Consider the following 25,376-nt stretch of genomic DNA (forward strand, 5'->3'; position numbering starts at 1 on the left):
TTCAGTACCAGTTGGAGTCAAAGAGCTTTTAGTTGCAGTAGAAAATACAAGGTCCTTTCTTTTCCGCTGGATTGATACCAGTATTCACAATCAATCCATCATTCTTATTAGTCAAAACCACACTTGATGCAGCCTCACTGATAACAGGTTTCAAGGTCTGAATGTGAGCAGTGTTCCTCATTTTACAGACAGATGAAGCTGAAGGCCTCATATTATCAACTTTTGATTCATCACTGAAAAGCTGCCTAAGCAGAAAGAAGCTAATAAAACATTGCCTAATATGCCCACAGTCCATTCTGTTCTCTATAGATTAAAACCTCCAAACCAGATTTGGGCACTTTACCTGGAAGTAATGTTACTTTACAGCAGCAGTAACAGATAATGTGCTGTTATCCAAACAAGTCTATAGATAATACTTTAGACAATTTGTTTTTCCATTTCTAATGACTAACTCTGGAGCAGCTTCAGACGTTTAATATGACAAACCTACAAGTTCAAGAGGTTTGTAGTGGCTCAGTTTCACATGACTCAGTTGTTCTGGGTTATAGAACGACCACACTTCACACCTTTCATAACACACAAATGAAAAAACGTAAGAAAAACAACAAAAGATCTGATGTGAAATGTGCACAACTATAATAAAAACAGCACTGCCTCTGTTGGGTCTTTATGCCACCTAGAGGCACGCTGGGATTTTGATCATCATGCAGCTGCTACAAGCTTTTTACATAACCGTCCACTGAAATGAGCCTGAGGAATCATTATTGACCTTAGACGGAGTAAACTTTCTTTCTTTTACTTTTTCTGTCTGCAGGAGTTCTGTCACACATTCACTGTGCTGCTGATGTGTAGAAGCTCTTCTTCCTGCACACTCCGGACTGGCTCCTTTTTATCTCCACTGCTGTAGTGAGGCCACTGTAACGCCCCTCTGATTGTTTGGTAAAATGAAGAATCACTGCTGTAAGTAAATATATGCTTTGGTCCTGTCTTTGTCCCAGTTTAATAACTGTCTGTAATCACCATCTCAGAATGAAAACTCTATTTGTTTCTTAACAAGCCAAATTAACTCAACAAAATAAATCAAATAGATTCAATCTGAATACCATGTCTTCTGTTTGTCTGCATTTCTCTGTTATTCTTTATATTGAAGATGTTGTTTCTATAAGTGTTGTCCACACAGTGAGCACTCTTTTACTGCAGGACATTAACTATCCATTCTGTTCTTACATGACAAGCCTCATTTTATTGTCTTCCATGGATGAAAACACAAACTGCGTGTACAGAATGGTCACATGCAATACAAAAATATGAATTTTTACAGTAACATAAAAAAACATGTATTGGCCCATTCTAAAAATTGTACAGTGTTTATACAGTATTTTATACATGAAAAAAATATAAATATATATACACATCTGTAATAGCCATAGCAGTACCTATTCAAAAATGTTGTGATGTAGTTTACATATAAAATGTTTATACAAATATTAGAAGAGTCATGTTAATTTGCTATACATTAAATAATGTATGTACATTACATACCATTGGATTCTGCAACACAACATTTACTGCAATCTTTCACGAAATCCAACCCCACGGTACGCTGACTCAGACACAGACACAGACACAGACACACACACACACACACACAGACACACACACACACACACACACACACACACACACACACACACACACACACACACACACTAACTGAGGCCAGCAATAACAAACAGTATGCACAAGCGCGCACAAGAGGTAATGTTTTAGGAAGATATAGGACACTTTTGCGCCACGTTCCTGATTTATCTTTTCTTTTTTTTGCGCAGAGAATGAAATCACTCATCTTCTTGAAAAAAGGATCTTTCTAAAGAACTCATATTCTTATAAAGTGCACTTTACACTTCAATGGATGGACGCTATTATTAAAAAGTCTTTAATCATAAATAGTCAGCATTTATTCTATTCCCATGTGGATTGTGAATGATGTAGGGAATATTCCACCTTTTCCTTCCTTGTTGTTTAGCAAACACAAGTCTTCAGTCATCAGTGCCCTGCTTTCAGATGCATCCAATAAACAGGGAATTTAACAGGTTAAGACAACATACAAGTGAGCATATCACACTGTCTGAGCCTCTGACACCCCCCTGAAGAATAAAAGAAAACACTGCAAATATGACTATTCAAAACCAAACTAAACAACAACAAAAGAGTTCATGATTATTTTTGTCCTGTTGACAAAGTGCATATTGTGTCTAGACATGGGCAGGTGAACATCTCAGCACATGCCGTCACACGACCATTAAAAAATGGAGGGAGAGGAGCTGAGAGGCAGTCGGTCTGAGAACATCACTCAAGCAGCCTGTCAAACGCACGTCAACCCCCCAGGGAAAACACAGATGAATGAAGTGGTCCATTTGGTAGTAGGGTTCATTTGACGTCCAGCAGTGTGTGTGTGTGTGTGTGTGTGTGTGTGTGTGTGTGTGTGTGTGTGTGTGTGTGTGTGTGTGTGTGTGTGTGTATTTCAGAGAGAGAGAGAAAAAGGGAGCCGTGTGGTCAGGGCTCCCCCTGGCAAGAACAACCACATCACAGCAGCACAGGGAAGGTGAGCAGGCCGAGGACAGGGCAGCCATCAGCAGGCACAGACCACAGCACACCAGTCAGTCTCAGCACAGACACCACAAGCCAGTTATTCACAAGCCTCCGAGTCCCGACGACGTCACACAACAAAACCAAGAAGGAAGGCAAAGAGATATTAGATGAGAGGCGGGAGAGCACCCCCCTCCCCCCTCCCCCGCCACACCTCAGTCCACCGATCCTCTCTTCCCAACAAGAAAACAGTTAGACATGGAAGATCAGACTGTGGATTAGTGGAAGCAGTGTCTGTTTCAGGCAGAGGCAATGCTTTGATCAATCCTGTAAGAGTTAAGGATTCAGGAGCATGCAAGGCAGACCCAGGCTTTGTTTTGCATTGCTTATGTTTCAGTGACTGCTACAACCTAGATTAGAAAAGAGAGTAAGAACAGAGAGGAAAGAGCAAAAGGAAAACACAAACGTTAGACGGTTAGTGCAGGTGGAACAAGCTCACAGTGAAGAAAGCATCATTGGAAAGCAGCAAGATATTACACACATGTAGATTAGTTCAAGGACTTTCACTTCAGAGAAAGTTCAATCAACAACACCGACCTCTGTAAGTCATTTGTATTGTCTTCTTTTAAAGAAAACATCTCTCCCATCATGCTGCTAAACAAAACCTGCTTTTAACATTTACAGGATCAACAGTGAAGCCCTTGATTTCTGGTTTTACATTAAAAATGAAAAGGCTGCATGTCGTCTCTGTGCAAACCATAAACAACAAGCAGAAAACAAGACGAGACATGGTGTGAAAGTGAAGCTGTAGTGAAGTGTGTGGCTGCAGAAAGTGAAATAAAGCTGGTCCGGGTAAAACGAGGATGAAATCCATTCTGGTGCAATAAGAACAAACTAATGAAGACGACAACAAATGAGGTAAAAAGTGAAATAAGTTAATTTTCCTGAATTCTGAGTTTTTGTATTTTAACTTGGTCCCTTCACTGTCGGACAGTTACTCTCAACTTCAGATGACGTGTCGCAGAACGACCCACATTTACACTGAAATGATCTGATCACCCAGAGACCGCGACTATCTCACACATGCAGATTTTACACTTGTGTATCTGTCATATTATTTTTTTTGCTCTTCCTGACAGCTTTGTTAAGGAACTGAAAATTGCCATGATAAACTGTGCAATCACATTGTGCGACAGTCTGGCGTTAAGAAGAAACTGACAGTTTGACCCTTTCTTCTGTCACAGATTGGTGATATCTGTCAATAGACTGACACTGTCAGGAGATTAAATTAACTCACATCTACAAATATAAACCACAAAGTCACATGTGACTTGAGAAGAAGCAACAGTAACAAAGGATCTACAGTGTGTCATGGTGCAGTGACTGAGTCATCTGGTCATGTGTGGGGCTGAACAGAAATTATGAAACAATTCAAACCTGTTTATCTCATCTAATATTCAAAATGTAACAAACAAATATGAATATCATCTATAAATAAGACTGTGATCCCAAGGCTGAAACATTCAACCTCATGTTGTTGGAGTCAATGACTAACAGCACCACAACCAATCAGAAGATATCAGAAGATACACAACAAGGACTAAGGGACATTTGTTTGTCTGTCCAGTGTCGTCACTCGTCCTTCATCTCTGGATACCTACTCTGCAGACTTCCAGAAGTGTCCGGGGTGGGACAGCCTGCGGTTGAGTTTGGGCAGCTTCTCCAGCATGTCGGCCAGCTGGGTGAAGGTGGGCCTCTCTCTCAGGTCGTAGGCCCAGCAGGCAGAGAGGATCTCCTGAAAGGACAAACCACTGTGAGTCAACCAACATGACAAAGCACTGAGCCGAGCGCTCGCCGCAATGCGCACTGTGAGTGATGCTGGATCTTAAAGTTTCACAAACATCTCTGCGTCAGCTGAGCGCACAAGTCTCATAAAGGCAGAATAAACACGTACGTTTCTGAATGACTGACACACTCAACTCACAGTGACCTCCTTGCCCAGGCTGATCTCGGCCAACACCTTCTTTATGCCCTCTCCGCTCCCCACCTGCCAGATGGTAGCTTCCACAGGCTGGTTGGTGATTGGCCAGTCTCTAGCCTGAAGCTCATACCAAATGGTGCTTCAAGGGGGGAAATAAAAGTATGATTATTCTGCCAAATTGGATAATCCGGTAACTTCAGTAAACTGCTGTGAGTGTGCGGAGCTTACCCAAAGGCGTACACATCTGCTGCGGTGGAGAAAGGAAGGCGGTCCTCATTGTTACCTGGGCTCATCCTGCGCACAATCTCTGGTGCGAGATAACAGATCCAGCCATGTGGAAGTTTTAGTTTATTCTCACGCCTGGAAACAAAAATACATATTTTTCAGTAACAAATCAAATGGAGTGGAAAATCTGAGAGAGGAAAGACGCATTAACTTGAGTGGAAAATGCATTAACTAGACGCAGTCAGTCCATCTCCAACGACTGTGTAGAGCACGGCTGTTCATGAAGCTGGCTGTGTGTGTGTGTTCAAAGTGTTCTTCAGAAAGCGTGTGCTGGAAGCGATTCAGAGCTTAGAATCAGGAGACTTCTGTAAAGGGACGTGCCTGCAGCGACGGCGTCACTGTGGACCTCAGCTAGTTATCATAAACCACTGGACCCCCCCCCCCCCCCCCCCGGTAATATCAGTGTGGTGGGAACAGCTCTTTAGCTGAGGTTGTGTTTTTAAAGTCTCTTGAGTGGCGGTTCTCACCTCCCCTCCTGAACAACTCCAGAGATCCCGAACAGCCCGAAGTCTGTGATCACCACTTTATTGGTGTCGTGAAAAACGTTCTTCGACTTCAAATCTTTGTGAACAATGCCTTTAGCGTGCAGGTAGCCCATTCCCTGTGTGGGAGGACAGATGGTGAACCTTCATTAGCTGCTGTCACACACACTCTGATCATTCACACACACACGTTTCTTCTTTCTGTCTTTCTGCTGCATTGGTTCTTCTCATGCAACTACAGTGCACATTAAGACTTGGACTGAACTTGGGATATTAATTACACCAAAAATCAAAATGTAACATATACTCCATAATGAAAAATATTTAATAAACAATATTTATTATGTTTGGTTTAGTTAGAATACAGATTTCCTGTTTCTTATAATGAAGTTATTTCTTTACATGAAATCTGGCACCTCTAAATGACGTCCTGGATCTTACAGAATCAAATGCACCGAAGGTAGAACAGAAACATTTACCTTTACAATCTCCTGAGCGATTTGTCTTGTCTTATTAATGTCCAAAGTGTTTTTAGTGTCTCTAACAACTGAGTACAGCGTCCTCCCTTTACAGAAACTGTGTGGACACAGAAAATATCACATTGAAGATAAAAACAGTATTTGGGTCAAAATCATTTCAGAGGTGCGTTTGATGTTTCTGAACTCACCTGGTGATGATGGCTAGGTGGGGTGGAGCCATGCAGGCGCCCATGAACAGGACCACATTCTCATGCCTGGTCTGTCTGTAGTTCATCACCTCCTTTTTAAAGAGCTTCAGATGGTCCTGATTGTTTCCATCGATCTCAAGAAGTCGGATTGCCACCTCCCCGTGCCACCGACCCTTATGGACTTTGCCCCAGCGACCCTGCGTGAACAAAGAACTGCTTCAGCAGAGATGCCTCTTCAGAAGATGGTGTGCTCCACTAATGTCTGCCTCAGATTCCTCACCTTCCCTATGAGCTCTCCGAGGTCCAGCTGCTCAAATGGGATGTCCCACTCCTGCAGGTAGACGCTGGTCTGACTCGCCTTGCGGGAGATGGGGCCCTTCCACTGGTTCCCCCGAGAGCTGGGCAGATCGTCCAGCTCGTCGCCATCCAACTCCCCGTCCGAACCCATGTTCATCCTAATCTCCTCCCCATCATCCTCGTCCTCCCCTTCGTCCTCGTTCTCCTCCTCCTCTTCATCATTCTCCTCCTCTGCTTCTGGGTCTTCATCTTCGACATCAATTTCCTCCTCCCCTTCCTACAAGAGTGTGGTGATGGCTTTGTTACTCCACTACGTATAAAAGGATAAAACAACATCTACCCAAAGAAAGGTAAGTGTGAACATTTATTATCACATCTTTCTATTGCTACAAATTAAAGAAATATTAGATATTTTATCTGTATCTCCTGGTTTTATTTGTCAGGTAGTTTATAGGAACAGTATCTTCAATGCCTGGGAATATATTTAATGTAAATGGAGGATGAGCCGGTTGAAAAATGTGCTGTTGTTCTTTAATATATTCTGTACAATGTGAGCCAGCACTGACTGATGATGATTGTTTTCCCCTCTGTGGTCTGACTTGATGTACCTGAATAAATATAGTCACTCTTTCAACTGCTCAGTATAGAAAGGAGTTTGACCCGAGCCGCTCTGCTGTGACAGCTGATATTCATAACTTCAGATGTGAAGAATGGTCTGAGTTTGTCTGAGGTTACGAGACTAATCTGCATCCTGTGGCAGCAGCCCAGCGATTTCCAAACCTGTCAACACTCACTGTTAATCTGTAGTGATGTCTGACTCTCACTCTTTCAGCTCATTTTATTTTTATTCTTATTATTTTTTGTTTTATTAAGCATTACCTCTTCATCTTCATCCTCTACCAGCTCAGCGTGGATGTCATCGGCTGATTGCTCGATCTCACTGCTGTGACACAGAACACATCAGTGAGGAAACAAACTAAATAACTTAACTACTGTTTCACCACTCAAATGAAAAGACTTGATGTTTTAGTGTAAATGTCTTACACAGTGTCTTGGAGGACGTCAGAGTGCAAATTAGCAGAACTGGAAACATCTGTAGAGAACAACAAGATACTTTAGGAAGGAACAAAAAGGTTCTTCATCTCTTCATGGCCCACCACATACAGAACATGACCGCTCATGCAATTCCCCACTACCACCAGCAGATGGCGTCAAAAGGCCGCTAACGTTCAGCATGCAATCCCAGTGCTGACACACAGAGAACGCTAGCTACAGTGACTGCTACGACCCTACAAGCTAACATGCAGAGGACAGAGAGAGCTGCAGGGAATCTAGGGTTTGCAGAGGGGCATGATGGGACAGTAGCGACAGTGCAGCATGACATTTCAGGACTGTCAACTCACCAGGGAAGATAAACTGCTGTCTATGCTGAAAGTAACAGGCAGCTTTTGCAAAAAGAGAGGGAAAGACCATATCAAGCATGGCACAGAGACTTGGTGTGAAAGAATGAACAGATCTTATAAAAAGTGCAGTTGTTCTTCAGTGTTAATGTCACAGAGAAGAGGAGAGTGTGTGAGACCCGTATGTTTCATACTATTAAAGCTGCAAAAATCTGTATGAGGAGAGATCAAGTGGAATACTAGCATGCATTATTTCAGGATGTGTGTCCTCTGAGCTTACCAGGGAAGTTGAAGCGACTGTCCCGATGACCTTTGGGGGAGGGGTTGGGTGGTGGTGTGGCGCTGGGGGGGTTGCTCTGCTGGAAGGGTGCTGGGGAGGAAGGTGTGGATGAAGTGGTGGAGGACGGATTGCTGCTGGAGTCCAGCTGGTTTAGCACTGGAGGATGGTCCTGGTGGAGCGAGCAAGGGGGGGGGGCAACACTGATCAGGCCTGACAGATAATGATCATATTATACTTTAGATGATGACTACAGGTTCTACATTTCATTTCAATTTCAACGGAACAATTTGAAGGGAAATGTGAGATGAGAGGAGCGTCACTCATGTTTCATAAGAGCAGACAGTGGAAACACTGAGAAGCCAGTGACAATGACGATGCGATCAGGGAGAAACAGACATCAATATCTGCAACAGGAACTCATCCCTGTTTAAACTGCATACAGTCATGCTTTTTGCTCTAATGCAGAACTCCTTTATTTAACCTTTTTAGTAATGGCCTTTGGTAGTGTGCCAAACTGCGGTGCTTCTGGCGGCCGGTCCACTGGGTTGTTAATATCAGACGGAACTGACTCAGTCCTCCGAATTTTGGCAACTAGAAGAGAAATTGTCACAATTTATTTACATGTTTGTACGCAAATATACCGTGTCCATCACCTGCAGACTGAGGGTTACAGAAAACTTACTTGGTAGAAAGGAGATTCTGCAGGATGGAGCTTCCTTGGTGCATTTGTTGTGGCACTTTAACCTGCATGTGAGAGACCCAGTGATCAGCACACAGTCTTCAAGTCCAGATCGAGGCCCGCTCAAGGTTCCCCAACTCCCCCCCAATCAACACAGAGCTTCTCATGCTGCTGTTAGAAAGCCTCAGACAGAAACAACATCACTTCAAGGTGATTTCACTGTAAAACACAAATTGCTCGACTCACCGACAGTGTTTGCACTTAACCCCAAACATCATGTTCTTCTGACACACCTGACACGTCTGGGACAGCCAGGACTTGGTCGAGAACCTAGACAAAGAGCTGCTGTTAGAACTCCAGTTTTACATTACTGCAGAGGTATAATTATTATTGAGTTCATTTCTTTTCATTTACTTATGAAGTAAGCTTCATATGATCTACCTGTGTGTGACCGCTAGGCCTATGTCCCTCCTCACTGCCTGTGGGGAGCTGCGATGCACTGCTACGTTATCTGGCCAGGGAGAAAGAGATGGAGGGAAGGAGAGGATTGATCACATACAAAATGGAGCATTTAAAAATGAGGATTCTGTCATTGGGACAGGGTCAAAGCACATTTAGAAGATAAGGAATAAAAGGAAACTTTCCAGAACCCAAACTCTGCTCATTCAATCCCACAAATCCCAGTAATTTCAGACAGGTCCTAGAGGATGAATCTAAAACATGTAGATTCACCACATCAGCAAAATAAAAACAGCAGACATGTTAATGACTCACTCTTAATGGTGCTGTGCTCCTCCAGGAGGGTGGGCGTGCCAGGCAGGGTGTAAGGTGCTGTGGTGGCAGCTGGGGTGACTCCGGGGGTCCGTGCAGACATGGTGGGGTAGCGAGAAGACAAGTCCTCACATCCATTCCCGTTAACTTGCATATTCAGGAACAACTTATTCTTTCTAACACATCTGAAGAAGGAAGCAAAAAAAAAAAAACTGAGTACCTGTGTCTGTAGATCTTGTATAGTGACAAAACCTGGACTGGAAACCTCTGCAGGTCCACAGCATCGACCGCTCACCACAGTACCACACAGGTTATGTAAGGGATCGAGACAGAGACACGTTGGGATACTCAAATAGCTCTGGCATGGGAGAGAGCCAGGGTGACATCCTTAACACCCAGACTGAACTCACAAGGACTGAAGCGCCGAGCAGTGCCAGTTCTTTGGTTTACACACACACACACACACACACACACACACACACACACACACACACACACACACACACACACACACACACACACACACACACGTGAGTAATCACAGTGTTCTGTTCAATCAGCTATCAGACCTGTGACCCGGATAAACTGGCAGGATTATCTGTGTGTGCGTTCGAAGCACTGAATCTATGTCAGCCATATTTACTTTGCCTCCGTTTTTCTTTCTCCAATAAAGCTTTCCATAAACAGACAGGATATGATGGATAAACATGTGGCTTGTTTGTGTGTGTGTATCCAATCACAATAGAGACAGAGAGAGAGAGAATGAGGGAAAGAGAGAGAGAGAGAGAGCTAGAGAGAGAGAGAGAGAGAGAGAGAGAGAGAGAGAGAGAGAGAGAGAGAGAGAGATTGTGTTTGTGTTGCCACCTCTGAGCATTAGTCCTAGGAAATACTTCCTGTTTTGACATGACTCATAATCTGTGGGAATCTATGTGGGGATTAGCTTCACGCATATACAGTGAGAGCAAAGGAGCAACAGGCAGGATGTGAAGGGATGAGAGAGAGAGAGAGAGAGAGAGAGAGAGAGAGAGAGAGAGAGAGAGAGAGAGAGAAGCTCTGCTGAAGAACGAGACACTGGACAGATGTGATTAAAACTGCAGCAGCAGCTGTTATTATAGGTGCTGAGGAAATGAAGCTGTCACCTGCTCACTGTTGCACTTCCATGACCGTGCTTATTCAAATGGGACACAGCGCCCTCTGCTGCTGTGTGCAGACATGTCAGCAACATTCGCTCCATCTCTCCACTGCGTGATAATGTCGCAGCTTCAGTGTTTCACTGTGTTCAAGGACACTTTGTCTCTGTATGAATGTTTGTGCAGCGGATGAAGTTTACATACAAACATATACAGCTCTGGTTACACTGTAGTTATCTCACCACTGTCAAGAAAAACTCAAATCTGTCAATTTATTGTATGTTGATCAATTAATCTTTTGATCAGCTTTAGTTAACCTGCTGATCGTTATACACAACACACTGTGTCACAGAGATGAGTCATGTTCTATATTCTGTTAATAATGGAACTGGTGTTAGCATCAACAGCTTCTTTTAGAAATATACAGAAGCACTAGTCATTAGTAAAGGAACAAGGTTATCAAAGAACAGGCAGCAAACACCAGGCTGTAATAATCCTGCTCACTGTAGCTGAGGAACCGCAGAAGAAGAAACACATCACATCTCGTCACTTCCTGTAAACCTGAGCGAACAGAGCAACAGTGGAATCTGTAATAATAATATCGTGATCTGAGGATTCCCATCCAGCTCTGCTCTGACCTGCGTATGAAGAGCTGTGGACGTGGTGAAGGTTGTAACAGAGTGTGAGTCAGTGTGATCTGAGCACCTACTTGTTGGTTGGGGGGTCTTCGATGCGGTTGCCCAGCTGGGACTCGTGGCTCTTGCTGCGCGTCAGGGTGATGTTGGGAAGTAGATGCAGCACTTTGCGGGAGGGAGGTGGAGGGGTGCAGGGCGGCTTCAGTCGGTGACGTCTCTTTGAAGGTGGAGTTATGGGTGGGGTGCACGTGTGTCCATGGAGCCGAGCTGCGTGAGCTAAGGACATGGGGAATGGATCGGTGAGGGGGCTTTCACCGTGGAGGTGTGAGGCCAGCGCCTCGGGTGTGGGTGCCGCTGACACCGAGCCTGAGCGGGGGTGAGGGAAGCTGGCGCAGGGTGTGGATGGGGTGGACTGGATGGTGGATGGGCGAGCGAGAGGCGAGGGGCTGTGAGGACGGAGCGGAGTCCCCAGGCCGGTCAGCTGGTCTGCAGTCAGTAGAGAGCCGCTGTCCCTCCTGGTGGGCTCGGACAACCACGGACCCCCGTCCTCCCTCAGCTCCCCTCCTGGACAGAGTCAGCAGACAACACACACCAGTAGGAACCCAACGAGAACACACTATGACGCATCAGATCAAGGAGCATCCACGCAGCCAACACATACCTGATTCAGTGGCACTCTTCAGACAGGAGAGGGCAGCACTGAGTCTGGCACATTCTTCTGAGCTGGACCCCAGCCTTCGCATGGTCTCCCTCACCTGAGCACCTGTCATCTGCAGTAAGGCGTCCAGGGACAGCTTGGCTTCCACTGCCTGCAGGGAGCAAAGCAAAGGAGAAGAGACAGTGAGCTCTGTAACAAGATGAATACATGACACATCACCGGAAAGATCCACAACAAGAACAAACAGATTTTCATAACACCAATAAAAAACTTCTTCTGGATCGTGGCGTGTAGTGACTCACATTAAACAGCCAGTATGTCATGGTAATAACTAGGTCATTCATTATCATGAGAACAGTGTTTATGTAGGAATATAAAGAATCTCACACACACACACACACACACACACACACACACACACACACACACACACACACACACACACACACACACACACTGAATAGCTTACTTGTCACAGCAATAAAGGCAAGCTACATCAAAACTTTGACTTTACATTATTTGATCACTATCAATTAAAGACAAACAGGGACCTTTACTGAGGCTGATATTCTTATTGTGAACACACTTCCATTTACTGCCAACTCTCCTGCAGTGAAGTATGTAGCTTTTCTCTGTCTCCTCTCCGCTGTCAGCCTTTTATTTAGTATTTAGCCTTTTTACAAAAGCTGGGGAGTCGCTGAGGCTTTAAGACTGAGGCTGCAAAGCTACAAACCTGAGGTATATACTGTTTATTTCAGTTTTGCTTGCTGGCGCAGAAGACAAAATGCAGCACAAACAGCGCAGACAAAAACAGGGGGCAGTCCAGTGATTGCTCTGTGATTTTAGGATGTTTTTTTGACATGGGAAATACGCAATCGCTTATCAGTCAGGTTAAAGCTCTGCTGCTCTGAGAGGGCAAACACTGATCACAAAACTAGGCCAAGCTCCCACACTCATGTAAACTGTAAGCAAAAGGAAGCAAACACACACACACACACACACACACACACACACACACACACACACACACACAAATTAATGTCACACTGTTACATGGTTTTAGATCCTGTGGGTTAGGGTCAGGGTTATCACCTCACTGATGGTGTGTTTGAGTCTACTTCTTCCTGTGGTTAAACTGAGCAGTTTTCCACTTTAGGGAAGTTTCTGGCTCAAAATGCTTTGACCTTTTTCTTGTGACCACGCCTGTGTTAATCAAGATAAGGCTTCTCATTAGAGCCACAGACAAACTTAATTAGTTCACAGAGAGAGACACATGCTCAATGCAGAGGCCTGCCAACATGGCAGCCACATGTTGGTAGAAGGTTATGTAATAGCTCACTGTCAGTTTCAGCGTATGAGCAGGGAGGCTGTTTTCCAGATTAAAGATACACTCATTGTAATGTTTTTGGACCATCGCTTACATAATCCAGCCCTCATAGTATAGAGTGAAGTCATGCGTCGTAGACATCGCATTCTAAGAATGTTTGATCTAAATGGGTCATCAACAGGCCGTGACGGCTCTACGTCTTTTGGGAAATCCACCAGATCTACAAATGAGCACTTGTATGGCATGAAAACCTCTTATTTGCTAGCACACAGCTGAATTCTTAGAAGGGAAAGGTTGTGAGGTTTAAACTGAAAAACAAACACTCACACTGAGCATGAAAGATATGACTAAAGAGAGGAGGAGTAATCAGATATGGAACAATGCCGTGAAATTAAATAAAAAGCATGCACAGGATCCAGACATATTAAAGAAAAACAAGTGCAGAAACATTTAAAACAAGCAGATCAGCGTCAGGTCTCACAAGGAAGACAAACAGGACAAGATCAATACAAACATACAGTAGCTGAGGGGGATTACAGCAGTTTACAGCAGCACAGGAAGGAGAGAAAATTACAACTAAATATCACAAACAAATCATGTGTGTGAAGGATGTTACACCAAGTTACGACGTGAGGAAATTAATTTTTGTCAGGTGTGTATGAGCAGCTGGTGGAAGGAAAAGACCAGCACCTGAACTGGGAACACTGGAGTGTCTTCTGCAGAAACACAAGCTTATTTACTATAATAATAACTTAAAGTAAACACACACGTTGTCCAGCTGTTGTCCAGCTGTTGTCCAGCTGTTAATGCATACGTTAGAACAAGATAAATAAAAACCCACAGCAATAACACGACTGCACACATCTAAGGCAGCAGTTTCCTCATGAACTACACTGACCTCTTTTTAGCAGAAAATACTGTAGTAAATGTTTGATTTTTAATACATTCATAATCCAAAACAACAATCTCGATGTAAAGGAACTTTCCTCTAGAAGAGTCTCCGTTAGGACGCCCACTGCTGCAGAGAGAGGCCAGGGGAACACTGACTTACAGCAGAGAGGTTATCTCTCACACAGCCACTACTGGGAAACACAGCCGCCGTGATAGTTTCGGTGTCAGACTGACTCTAGACTGAGGCAGAGATCAGACTGACCAGGTCCCTCTCCAACCACAGACCACAGATTATTGTATGTATTACTTTGCTGGTCTGTTTAATATTGCTGCACGGCTGCACTCGTCCACATTACATCCGCAGCACTGTGGAGTGTCAACTGTGAATCATTCCACATAAACAAATGTCTCACATTTACGACATTCTCTCCCCAAGCAAAGATCTTCAGCATTTGTGTTTAGACAAGTCCAAGTTCAAGGGAGAAATTCAGGAGAAATCATAAATACACATTTAAAGTGGAACAGCCAGTAGCTCTAAATATGATTTTCACTGAAACAGTTAAACAGATCAATTGATAGAGTTTGTTCTTGTCTGGAGAAAAGATCACTGTGAATGAATTTCAAAACTGAGGTTAAGAATGGAGGAAAAAGAGAAACCAAAAATGAAACATACCGGATATATGTGTGATACACATACAGTTATCAAGGAATATTCCACTCCAGCAAAGGCAAAAATAACCTGGTAAGTTACAGACAAACATGTCTGAAATTCTCCCACACTGACAAAAGGCAGATGGATATAAATGGCAGCTGAGACTGGATTTGAAGGAAAGAGGAGTTAGTTTGTGGGAGAACGAGTATATTTCGTCCGAGTGACAGTGAGCTGCGTCTTTCTATTCGTCTCATGAAACATGTGCTGCCATGAAAATTCAACTTTTTCAGAATTAATCAGTTCAAGTTCAGATTTGTTGCCATGGTAAATAAACACAAATATCGTCGTCGTCGTCACAAAAACGACTGAGCTTCTTTTTTAGAAAAGTATTTCACTGGTCAAACATTCCTCATGCACATGTGAGGGGGGGGGCTGAGTTCACATACTGAACACAGATGAATGAGACACTAACAAAGTCAGTCAGACTAAAGAGAGTGAGCGAGAGACACTGACACCAAACACCCTGACTCACCTGGATGAGCTCTGGCCGCAGGTTGATGGTGCGCAGCCAGTCTCGTAGGTGTGGGTAGCTGTCCAGGGCCTCGGGCCTCTCCGTCTCTGGCACTTTCTGCTTGCACTGCAGCTGTTTACAGATGTATTTCATCAGCTTCACCTGCAGGGAGCAATATAGAACACAGCTCTGGATGGGAGGGGCAGGTTAGAGGGGAGACTGGCAGCATGCTAGGAGCTACAGCTGAGGATGAGGCCTTCACTGAGGAGGGGGTTTGTCACACCCCCCTGCTGTTTTTTTATTACTGCTGCACTGTCCATGTGTCATTTAAGATTTTCTAAATAAAAAAAACAGTTGCTTCTACAAAAATGACATTCAATCATCATCATCATCTGATTCAAACTACTGTATCTTTTCCATCAGCTGCCGCCTTTTCAATACAATAAGAGGTAACCTGATGCAAGTGGCTGTTTTTCCATTCTGAACTCAATGCACCTGCAGTCAAGACTCCAGTGTTTGTTTAACCCAATTTCCCAGCGTCCCCAGTGCACAAGCAGTTAATTAGATATAAACAGCTATTATTATCCAGTGGAACAATGAGCTGGTCATCTAATGAGAGCATGTGTGGTGCTGGTACAAGGAACAAGGAAGCAGCTCCGTGACATCAAAGTTCTCAGCAAAGGAAGAAAAGTGCCAAAACAAGTCTCCACAGATGATTTCTAACGGTGAGACTTCACCACCAGCGCCGGTGTGGGGTGCAGTGGTCCTGTGAGTGAGTATTACCATGAAAACCACGGTGTTGGCTTGCAGTGGGCCGTATAGTGTGTCTCCTTATCTCACCGTCTATCTGTAAAGAGTCCATTACAGCAGGCAGCACCTGCAGATGAGCTGAGCGACACCAGCTAGCTCTCTCGACCCGCTGCGCACCTCTGAGTGCCTGAGCAACAACGATGAGCGCGTGTCTTTCTCTGCTCATTCAGCTCTCTGTGACACTTCCACTCTCCCAGGCACACACAGACTCTTTCAGCCACGCTAGTCTCACAAAGTGCGGCCTTGGGATGTAAAAAGCTGCTTCATGGCAGCAAACAAAAGCTTCTCCACTGTAGGCCAGAGCCATGAGAGAGAGAGAGAGAGAGAGAGAGAGAGAGAGAGAGAGAGAGAGAGAGAGAGAGAGAGAGAGAAAGAGAGAGAGGAGGTAAATGCTCTCTGTTACTCTGACAGCTGCTATTCTGCTGCACTATTACTCCTCAATTATCAGTTGCACTAAGAGAGCATTAAGAGATCATAAAATTCATTACTGAATGAAAACTAATAAAAAGTTCTCAGAACTTACAAGCAAGAACTGTTTTATAAAAGCTCCTTTCATACATCACATATGAAAACATAAACACACCAAAGTACAATGTGCCAAACACTTTACAGTGTGTTTATCTGACGTCTTCTGTGGAGGTCGAAGCTCCTTTAGTTTCATGCATTTGACCTTTGAGGGGAGTCTGTAAGAGCAGCCCCTAACGATGTGGGGAGGGGAGGGGAGGCAAGGCAGCCCCCCCCCCAAACACATTTTCATTTACACATATTTTAAGCTGGAAACGCATAATATCAATGAGCACACATGCAAACATACTACTAACACTTAATCTGTTAAACTTCATATCCATCACACATGAGTTCAGAGTTCAGTGTGCTGTTCAGTCATCACTGTTCAGTCTGGAGCAACATGGCCACAGTAAAGGCCTGTACTCTTTGTGGCTAATGAACTAGCCTCCTGCTTTACCTCCCTATACACTAGTGCAGTCCTGTGACGTCAGGTTACCTAGCAACCCCTCTTCTGAGTCGTCAGCAACATTTCAGTGGGATTTTCCCATACATGTGAAACAGGGAGCTCAGACACAATACACCTCCACATACAGATGTCACCATGTGTCGCCACAGCACAACAACTGAAACATTAAATCTCACACACTGACTATCAACCTATTATCATCCTAAATCAGTAAACACACACACACACACACACTGATATCAGTCATGTGTATTTGTGCTGGAGCACATCGGCAAACGAAGAGATCACGTTATCAAAGAGATAACAACAGCCCCCCCTCATATTATTTTTGGTGCAGAGTGGAGAGAGAAGTGTTTGACGTGTGGCCTGGAGGTGGGAGGAGGGGGAGGAGCGATGGCGTCAGAGCCCACCTGTCAGCAGAGCTAAACAACACCATGGCAACGGCCTAATGCTGCGAGGAGATGAGTGACAGCCGGCATGTCGGCCACCAGAGAGCGGCCTGCCTGACACAGCAGAGCACATCACCGCTCCACTGTTTCCTCCAGGCTCTCACAACACGACCAGGCTGAGACCGGAGCCGGCACCATCCCACAACATCATAGGTTCACTTCCCTCCAGCTAAAAATGCACATATGAATAATACAACTAGTTTTCTATGGGATCAAACAAAATGTAAAGATTCAACATTAACCTTCAAAGTAAAACCTTGTAATTCTGGGGATCTTTGGCAGACATTTTATAATCAATGAGACAAAACGTCTGTACAATATGATCAATATCAGCCACGACGTGACATAAAGCAGGAATCTTGTTCTTCTGTCTTTACATGTGGCAGCTGGACTCAGTGTCACAGGCAACATGTGACAGTAACAGCAGGAGCACTGGAGCTGAGAGATAATGCAAATCAACGCAAATTTTTTATATTGCTTTCAAGGGCACATTTTCATAAAGGGCCATGCAAGTGAAGCAGGGTGAGCAGGCTGAAGCTTTCTGCCTGCTGAACAACGTGAAAAATGACGACAATGTCAAAAGACACAGACACAATGGAAGCAGGCAGTGCTGCTTACACTGAGGTCAGGTCACATGGACTCTTTAAAGCCCGGTGGGGTGGATATACGTGGTTGACAGTCCCAGACAATGGCCCCCTCCTCCATCATTGTTATCACCAGTGCGAGCTGACCCCTACACTGGGCTGGGGGGGTGGGGAGGTGCTAGAGTGGCTTCTAACGGTCTGTGTGTTAAAGTTAGTGTCTGTTCAAGCCTGGACGGCGCACGCACGCACACACACACACACACACACACGATAATAGACAAGTTTTGTGCATCTTTGAAAATGTCTAAATCTAAATCTTTTCTTTCCAAACAGGACGTACGTCACAATAATAATTACATTAACTATTCATATATAGCTACAACAAACATAACTGTAACAATTTCAATCTGAAACACTGTGCTCACTTCCTCATGATTTGGAGCTAGCCCCCCCCCCCGCCTTTTTTTTTTCCACAAAAGAAGTACAGCAAACCTCAAAATTACAGGATGTAATGCAACTCATCCTGAGTCAGTTTAAGAATAGATCAAGGCTGCCTTCACTGTTCAACCATCCTGATTTCAACATCACGCAGCCATGTCTCCCTGACTGCACCACCAAAACAAGAGACGGGGTCAGCGCCACTACAGTCACTACAGTCACTACAGCTGTGTTTCCTTTCTACCGTCATGTGAACGACATTCTCTATTGTCTTCTCCTAGGCCTCTGATAGACACACACGTGCACACACACACACACACACACACACACACACACACACACACACACACACACACACACACACACACACACACACACACACACACAGCGGTTGTCATGTCATAAGAAGCAGCCCAGCGGATTGGCTTTGATTCTCCCCTCCCCTTCCTCCCTGCTCTCCCCTCTTGCACAGGCTCCTTGCGCGTCATTTGATTTTCTTATTTAACAACCAACCCTGAAAACGCGTAGGAAGAAAGATGTCTAAATATAGATGCAGCCACAACAGCTCGCACCACGAGCGCACAGCAAACTCTCTCCAACACCGAGAGGAGACAAAACAGAGTGGCACTCTGCTGTTTGCTGATCATTACACAGAGCAATGATTAAAAAGAGACCACGGCACATTGCTTTTCTGTGAACCAAGAACAAATATCTATAGACACTTGTTAAAGATGATGTAAAACACAGCACATAAGCAAAACGGTTCTGCTGCAAAAGGTTCTGCTGTTTATTTGGTGTTTTTAAGTTGATGTTTGTCAGTGTATGGAGCTTGTAAACTGATGTTAATCTGGTTTTAAAATAGAAAAGCTGCTAAGGTTTTGTATGTGAATATGATGATGAAGAAAAAAAATCAGGAATACATAAAGAGCTACAGTAAAGTAACAGAGCGGCAGCATGAGAGGAAGCAGAGACAGGCTGAGTGGGATTAACATGTGAAAAGTGAAGTACCAGTTAGCACTCTATTTGAGAGGCCAGTATCATTATCCTCTCACTGGCAAGGCTGAAAAAACACACAGTTCAAGTGGAATAATAAAGCTCTCTCAATGAAAGTCGAAAGTGAGTTCAAGCCTCTCTTGATTGCCCTCCAGTGCAATATGGGAGCATTACGAGTCTGACAACTGCTCTGACCTCACACACTCCTCAAATTCAGGTGAATTAAAGTGGCTTAAATCTTCAGTAGTAACGACATCTATCCATCATGGCAGAATGATTTACATGGGATCACCTGGACACTGATCATGGGATGGTAGGGCTCTGGGTTCAGAGGTCCAGACAAACATACGATGATGAGCACCTGACACATCGGCTGAAAGGTGGCATTATAATGGAACCAGGAAAAACTCCAGTCTGCTGACTTTAAATACATGAGGCATGTGAAATCTGACGGAGAGCCAAAGCAAGAAGTGAAAGTAGAAGAAGTGGTTTCAAAACAGTGTGCCAGTAAAGACATCGGAAGTAAGAGTGCTGATCAAGACAGCACCCTCTGTCCTGCCTGCTGCACTCAGTAAAGACGTGTAGCCCAGGCTTTTAAAAATGGACATGATGAATATCTGAGTGTGTATGAAGAGCTGATCAGTAATCACCAGCTGATCTACCATCTCTCAATACAGAGTTTGATGGATAAGTTGATTATAAGTTAAGTCCTGGACAAACATGTCATTATTAATAAATGTTGACTATTCTCTGATGCCCTCACAGGGAGTTCAAAGGTCAAGGACGACCACATTTCTAAACCTTTGTTTAAATAATTGTGACTCCTCCTTCTTGAATGGCAGGAAATTATTTTCGAAGCCATGATCTACTTGGTCTGATCATTACGTATTCCCGAATGAATGAAAAGCAAGAGGAAGAGCTCACACACGCTGCACTGACCCTGTAACTGTGACATACGAGCAGAAAATGAAGCAAATGATAAAGAGTCATACGACAGTAAAACGTGATAGAGGTCCGAATGGGTGAAGGGAATTAAACGGAACATCTGCAGTAAAGGTAGGATGCTGTGCAGCCACTTGATACTGGCTCTGAGCAGAGATACCACAAGACTAACAAACAGATAATCTACACATCACAGGAAGAAAAACTGACACTAACACAGACCTGAACAGCACCAACAAAAAATCAGGTCAAACTTCTTCTAATAAATCAACAGCTCTGCTGAATGAGACCAACGTCATATCATCAGTTCAAGGGAAGTTTCTAAAAGTTTAGACTGGAGCTGGAAAAAGTTTGACCACTGAGGTACGGTGATAATCTGTTAATATGAGATTAAATAAAAACATTTAGATGTGCTGTAAACTAGACACTATCTACTGTCCCTGTGTCTGATGCAGCAACTACAAGTCAGTGAGCACTGACAGAGGCTGGAAGTAGATTTGTGAGAGTTGTCTTGGTGCACAAGGTACAAGAGGGAAGGAACCTGAATCTCGCAAAACCACAAACCAGCAAAAACTAGCTTGAGGTAACGAGAGCTACTGTTTGACTTTCAGCGATGCCCCCCCAACCACGGCCTCAGAACCACAGGAAAGAGACCTCAGGGCTTTTTCACAGCCTTCAAGAACCATGTGTGAGCAGCAGGGCCTGTCCATTGTCATGAGGAACAATGCTGGTGCAGCACACCTCAGGAAGTACTCTGCCAGATCTCGTCCTGCTCCACACAGCAACAAGGTCCGCATGAAAACAAGTACATAAGAGTTAGAGCGTGCAGAGGAGGCTGTGAACTCCACTTCACATTTATGACCCTGTTCAAACCAGACATGATTTACACCGGCAGTCCATAAACTATAATTCTGCTTCTGAAAACAAAGATGTGGCTAAAATGCTACATTCAGCAAATTAGCTTCACTGTCACTCATTGTGCAGAGGCAGTGGGGTGGGGGTTAGTGTGGGGATTGGGGGGGGGGGCTCAAATGGACAACCACAAACATGCAGACTTGATCTGGTCTGGTTTCTATTTCAGTTAATACTTGGAATTTTTCAAATAATACCAGCTTCTTTACTGGAGCCTGTGAAAATGTGCTCCCACACAGCTGCTTGCCAACTTGCACCTGATGCTGCCAGCAGCAAGAGAGCTAACAAATGATCTTCTAGACATTCGTACAATCCACCAGGATGAAAAGCTGCACCGACAAACACAGGACTGCTTTGTCATCTCTGCCTCGTTCTGAGGTTCATCTGTTCCTGCAGACTTTGATACCGCCATCTAAAATGCAAATGCATGTTTTGAGCAGGTGATATCGTCTCGCTGAGGAAAAACAGTCCAAGAGTCACAACATCACACTCACACACTGGAACTTTACAACCAAATAATGTTGCTTTAAAGGATGACTTCCTCTCTGGACCACGGAGAAGGTGAAAAACACTCCGGCCGGGCCGAGCTGCGTGGCTGAAACTGAACACTCGGAGCTTTCTGGAACATTACTTTTTAGGGGCAACAGCACAATTGTTCACGGGGTGTTCGGTTATACAGAAATAAAACAGACATGGATAATTGATAGCCTCCAGCCAATCAGCAGCGAACATTCCTTTTACCCAAGGTATAATGCTTAAATAAACCATGAGCCAGAAAAGCCATTTAGCATTGTCTCTACACTGTGAGAATGTCTGCAGCTTGTTCACAGACACAGTCATCCACCTGCTACTACTTCACATTTGTAGCCATGAAATTTGTAATATTCCACTGCTTTTGTCTCACACAAACACACACACCTCAGCAGAAGCAGGGCCTGTTGTCCCCTCATGAAGCTGTATTTTCCATGACAGGATTCCTTCAGTCAGAATATTAGTAAAACAGTATGTGACTGTAAACATGTCATGGGCGGGAACCTGCAGGCCCCAGCAACACTGACCCTCATATCAACATCACTGTGGATTTCACAGAGTAGGACTGACAGGAGTCAGGATCCAGAAGCATTAACAGGCCTTCACATAAAACTGTGCTGACTGTTTGCAACCTGCATCTGATTCTTTAAATATCAGAGATAACGGCTGAAAGACTAGAAGCACTGTGAGCATCCTCTGCTGCAGCCTGACTTCTCCATTGTGCTGCCTACTACACTCTGAAATGCTGAGGCCCTACGGAGCCGTGGCTCTTGCGCAAAGCAATGTCAAGTCATCCCAACACGACTGAGCTGAATCTGCATCCAGATGCAGGAGAGCGGCCGGGGCTGCATCAGCCCTGCCTGCTCGCGGCTGAGGGACACGGACACATGGAACACGTCGTACATTTGGTTTTGCATCGGTCTCGTGAAGGCCTGACAGTTCAGACAGAGCCCCGCGCAGAGAACAAGAACACAGGCACATAAATAATAGCAGCATCAGATTATTGAATGTGTGCCATTAGGCCAGGCTGGATTCAGCTGCACAGCGCGGTGCTGGGAACTATCGAGAGGCTCCTGACAAATGTTCCCTCCTAGAGAAAGAGGTCACACAGATGACTGATATTCTACAGGAATAAGCCCCACCACACAAGGTAAAGCGGTGAGACTCGGAGCATCGAGCCTGTGGCGCTCTGTAAGACACTAAATGAGCTCAGCGCACTGACTCTCGGTGAGAGAGCGCCTCGCTTGCAGCCGACACTGAGCCTGTGTGAGGCGGACGTAGCGCTGGAGCTTCATGACTCCGCAGTTTGACTATAGACTGCTCTCTGTGGCGGGACGCGGCTCTGACGAGCTCGTTACCTCTAAAGTGCGGATCTCTTGCTGTGTGAGGTCGTTGGACGCGGCGCATTTGGTCCGGAGCCCCTGTAAACTGGAGATGGAGATATCAATCATATTCTGGATGAGTTCGCATTGATGTAGTGCGGCCATCGCTGCGCCACCGCCACCCCTCTCCGGCTGATCATCACTCTCGACCATCTTCCCACCTTTCACAGACACCCTATCCATTCCTCAGCATCGGGCACGGAGGGAAGGGCTGGAGTCGAACGGCTAGGCTCAAATACAACCCATGCAGCCGTCCAGCGACGCAGAGACCTATTGTGGAAGTTAGCCGACACCAAATGTCCCCAGCGCCGATCTGCACGAGTCAGGATCAAACTGTGACACAACGAGACAGAGGACGGTCCCGTCCGGTTACAGTCCACTTCAATTTTCAGTCCGTTCAATCTACCGACGAGAGGATACTCCACCGACAGCTCCGGCAGAGGCTTCACCGTCTGTCAGCTGTTGGGAACATCATGGGGCGCGGTGCAATCTGGGAAATGAAGTCGTATAGAGTACCACAACTACACTACGCTACATCTCCTCAACCTCCCACACTCGCTCATGCGCGTGCTCACCACGGATCTAAAGAAACTTGCTTTGTACATTCAACACAGAAACGTAATGATAAGAATAATAATCATATTTTTCTTTTTACAGGAAAACCACCTACACAATAACAGGAACACAGGTGCATTTAAAATCATTAAAAATGGCTGCATTCCATTTAGCTGCAGTATGGAGCCTTTCATAATAAAGCGCATGTATAAATAATAAAATTAATTATGGTGGAATCACTTGCATTAATTCCGGGTCCTGCAGCTTGTTGTGACGCTGACTCACTGTCATGGTTTAATGGACACTGGAATATCATGGAGCCATCGTTTATGTTATTAGCAGCCTAGCTAACACCTGTGCTGCTCCCACTGTGACTGGGTGAAGTGGCTGGTGTAAACGAGACTCACTGGTTTACTGGGATGAGCCTTCGTTAATGTTAGTTTTGTGTTAGTTCATTAATGTCCAGCTCAAAATGTCTGTCAGAGCAGATTTTACATTTGCTTTGAAGTAAGATGATAGGATCCACATGGGGGAGGGGTGCGGGCAGTGAGGAATCTGGGCCCCAGACTGCTCCCCTCTCTCCTGGACTGGAACATCACAGTTGTATAGCAGGGCTGGCAACACCAGTGAAGCTCTGGGCCCCAAGAATAATCACCACGTTTCACCTCACTTGAAACTGCACTGCAGCGCTCGGTGCTCAGCGCTGAGCGGGAGAGATGCACCATAAGGCCCACAGGGATTATATAAGGATTTTAGCAATATGATTAGTGGGCCACAGGGAGTCAATACTGAGAGCTACATCATAATTTGGACTGTGATATTTTAATGTGGCACCATTTAATATTTATCTAATAAATATATATGTCTTCATTAAAGGCACAGTCTGAGTAGCAGATTTAGTTCCTACAAAGAAGGTGGTTAAATTAAAATCTTAATCTTCAGACTTACATCACACTAAAGGCCTAAAATGAAGAAATAACGGTTTGTTGCTGCGAGAGATCGTCTGTCCTCATACCAGGACAGTGCATATCATATTTATGGGGGTGGGAGGAGTGTGAGGTTTCCACAACCATTAAGCAACAGTACACATGGCTCATTGCTGCAATGAGGGTGTGATGTTCCTTCCTTTAATATACCCTGATTATACAATGGTACGTGAGTCACTTTTCATTGAGCCTTGTGTTCTTCCCCTCCATCTGTCTATCTGTCTCCTCTGCTGATTGCAGGGGGAACTACACCGTGTCTTACACCGGGCAGACGTTCACCGTCCAAATTAGCAGCCTTTACTGTGACATGCACGAATTGCACAGAGCAGAAGTGAGAAACCAAACAAAGGAATTAGAAACCTCACTCCGAGTGTGTTGGTGTGCCACTGAGTCGACCTCCATCCAGCTGAAACTAGCAATAAAACCTCCTCAGACTACACAATGAAGTCTGACACTGACAAAACACAGAATTATAAACCCATCTAACACTGCAACAACAGAATGAGACATACACAAAGCCAAATTCACTCATAAAATACTTGTTGTTCCTCCAGTACTGTAAATTCAGTAGTGCTGTAATAACAGC

At 44.7% G+C, this 25,376-nt stretch overlaps 1 protein-coding gene across 4 annotated transcripts; it reads right to left on the reverse strand.

The window, feature by feature from the left end:
* Positions 1-1,240: 1,240 nt before the first annotated feature.
* Positions 1,241-23,954, reverse strand: ksr1 (kinase suppressor of ras 1). Of its 4 annotated transcripts, XM_022745966.1 has the most exons (22): positions 23,411-23,954; positions 23,226-23,295; positions 15,257-15,397; positions 11,858-12,005; positions 11,271-11,760; positions 9,435-9,616; positions 9,102-9,171; positions 8,907-8,990; positions 8,664-8,725; positions 8,463-8,572; positions 7,982-8,150; positions 7,705-7,746; positions 7,346-7,394; positions 7,181-7,244; positions 6,285-6,578; positions 6,005-6,201; positions 5,817-5,913; positions 5,323-5,456; positions 4,799-4,930; positions 4,574-4,709; positions 4,251-4,384; positions 1,241-2,999 (listed from the first exon to the last, which is right to left on the reverse strand). In XM_022745966.1, exons 3-22 carry the CDS (start codon positions 15,386-15,388, stop codon positions 2,993-2,995), a joined length of 2,733 nt encoding a protein of 910 aa, XP_022601687.1. In that variant the 5' UTR covers positions 15,389-15,397; positions 23,226-23,295; positions 23,411-23,954; the 3' UTR covers positions 1,241-2,992. The 4 variants fall into 4 exon arrangements, with proteins under 4 accessions (XP_022601687.1, XP_022601684.1, XP_022601683.1 ...); XM_022745963.1 differs by having other exon boundaries at positions 7,181-7,241; positions 23,226-23,954; XM_022745962.1 differs by having other exon boundaries at positions 23,226-23,954.
* Between the last annotated feature and the right edge of the window lie 1,422 nt (positions 23,955-25,376).

The sequence above is a fragment of the Seriola dumerili genome, unplaced genomic scaffold (genome assembly GCF_002260705.1).
Source record: "Seriola dumerili isolate Sdu_G_001 unplaced genomic scaffold, Sdu_1.0 BDQW01000091.1, whole genome shotgun sequence".
Classification (NCBI taxonomy): Eukaryota; Metazoa; Chordata; class Actinopteri; order Carangiformes; family Carangidae; genus Seriola; species Seriola dumerili.

Excerpts from the sequence above, each read along its gene's own strand:
- ksr1 (XM_022745962.1), bottom strand. The coding sequence starts at position 23,432 with ATGGATAGGGTGTCTGTGAAAGGTGGGAAGATGGTCGAGAGTGATGAT. Across the intron at positions 11,761-11,857 it reads GAAGAGTGCCACTGAATCAG|GAGGGGAGCTGAGGGAGGAC; the intron begins GTATGTGTTGGC and ends GACTCTGTCCAG. Across the intron at positions 4,710-4,798 it reads GCAGATGTGTACGCCTTTGG|CACCATTTGGTATGAGCTTC; the intron begins GTAAGCTCCGCA and ends CCCCCCTTGAAG.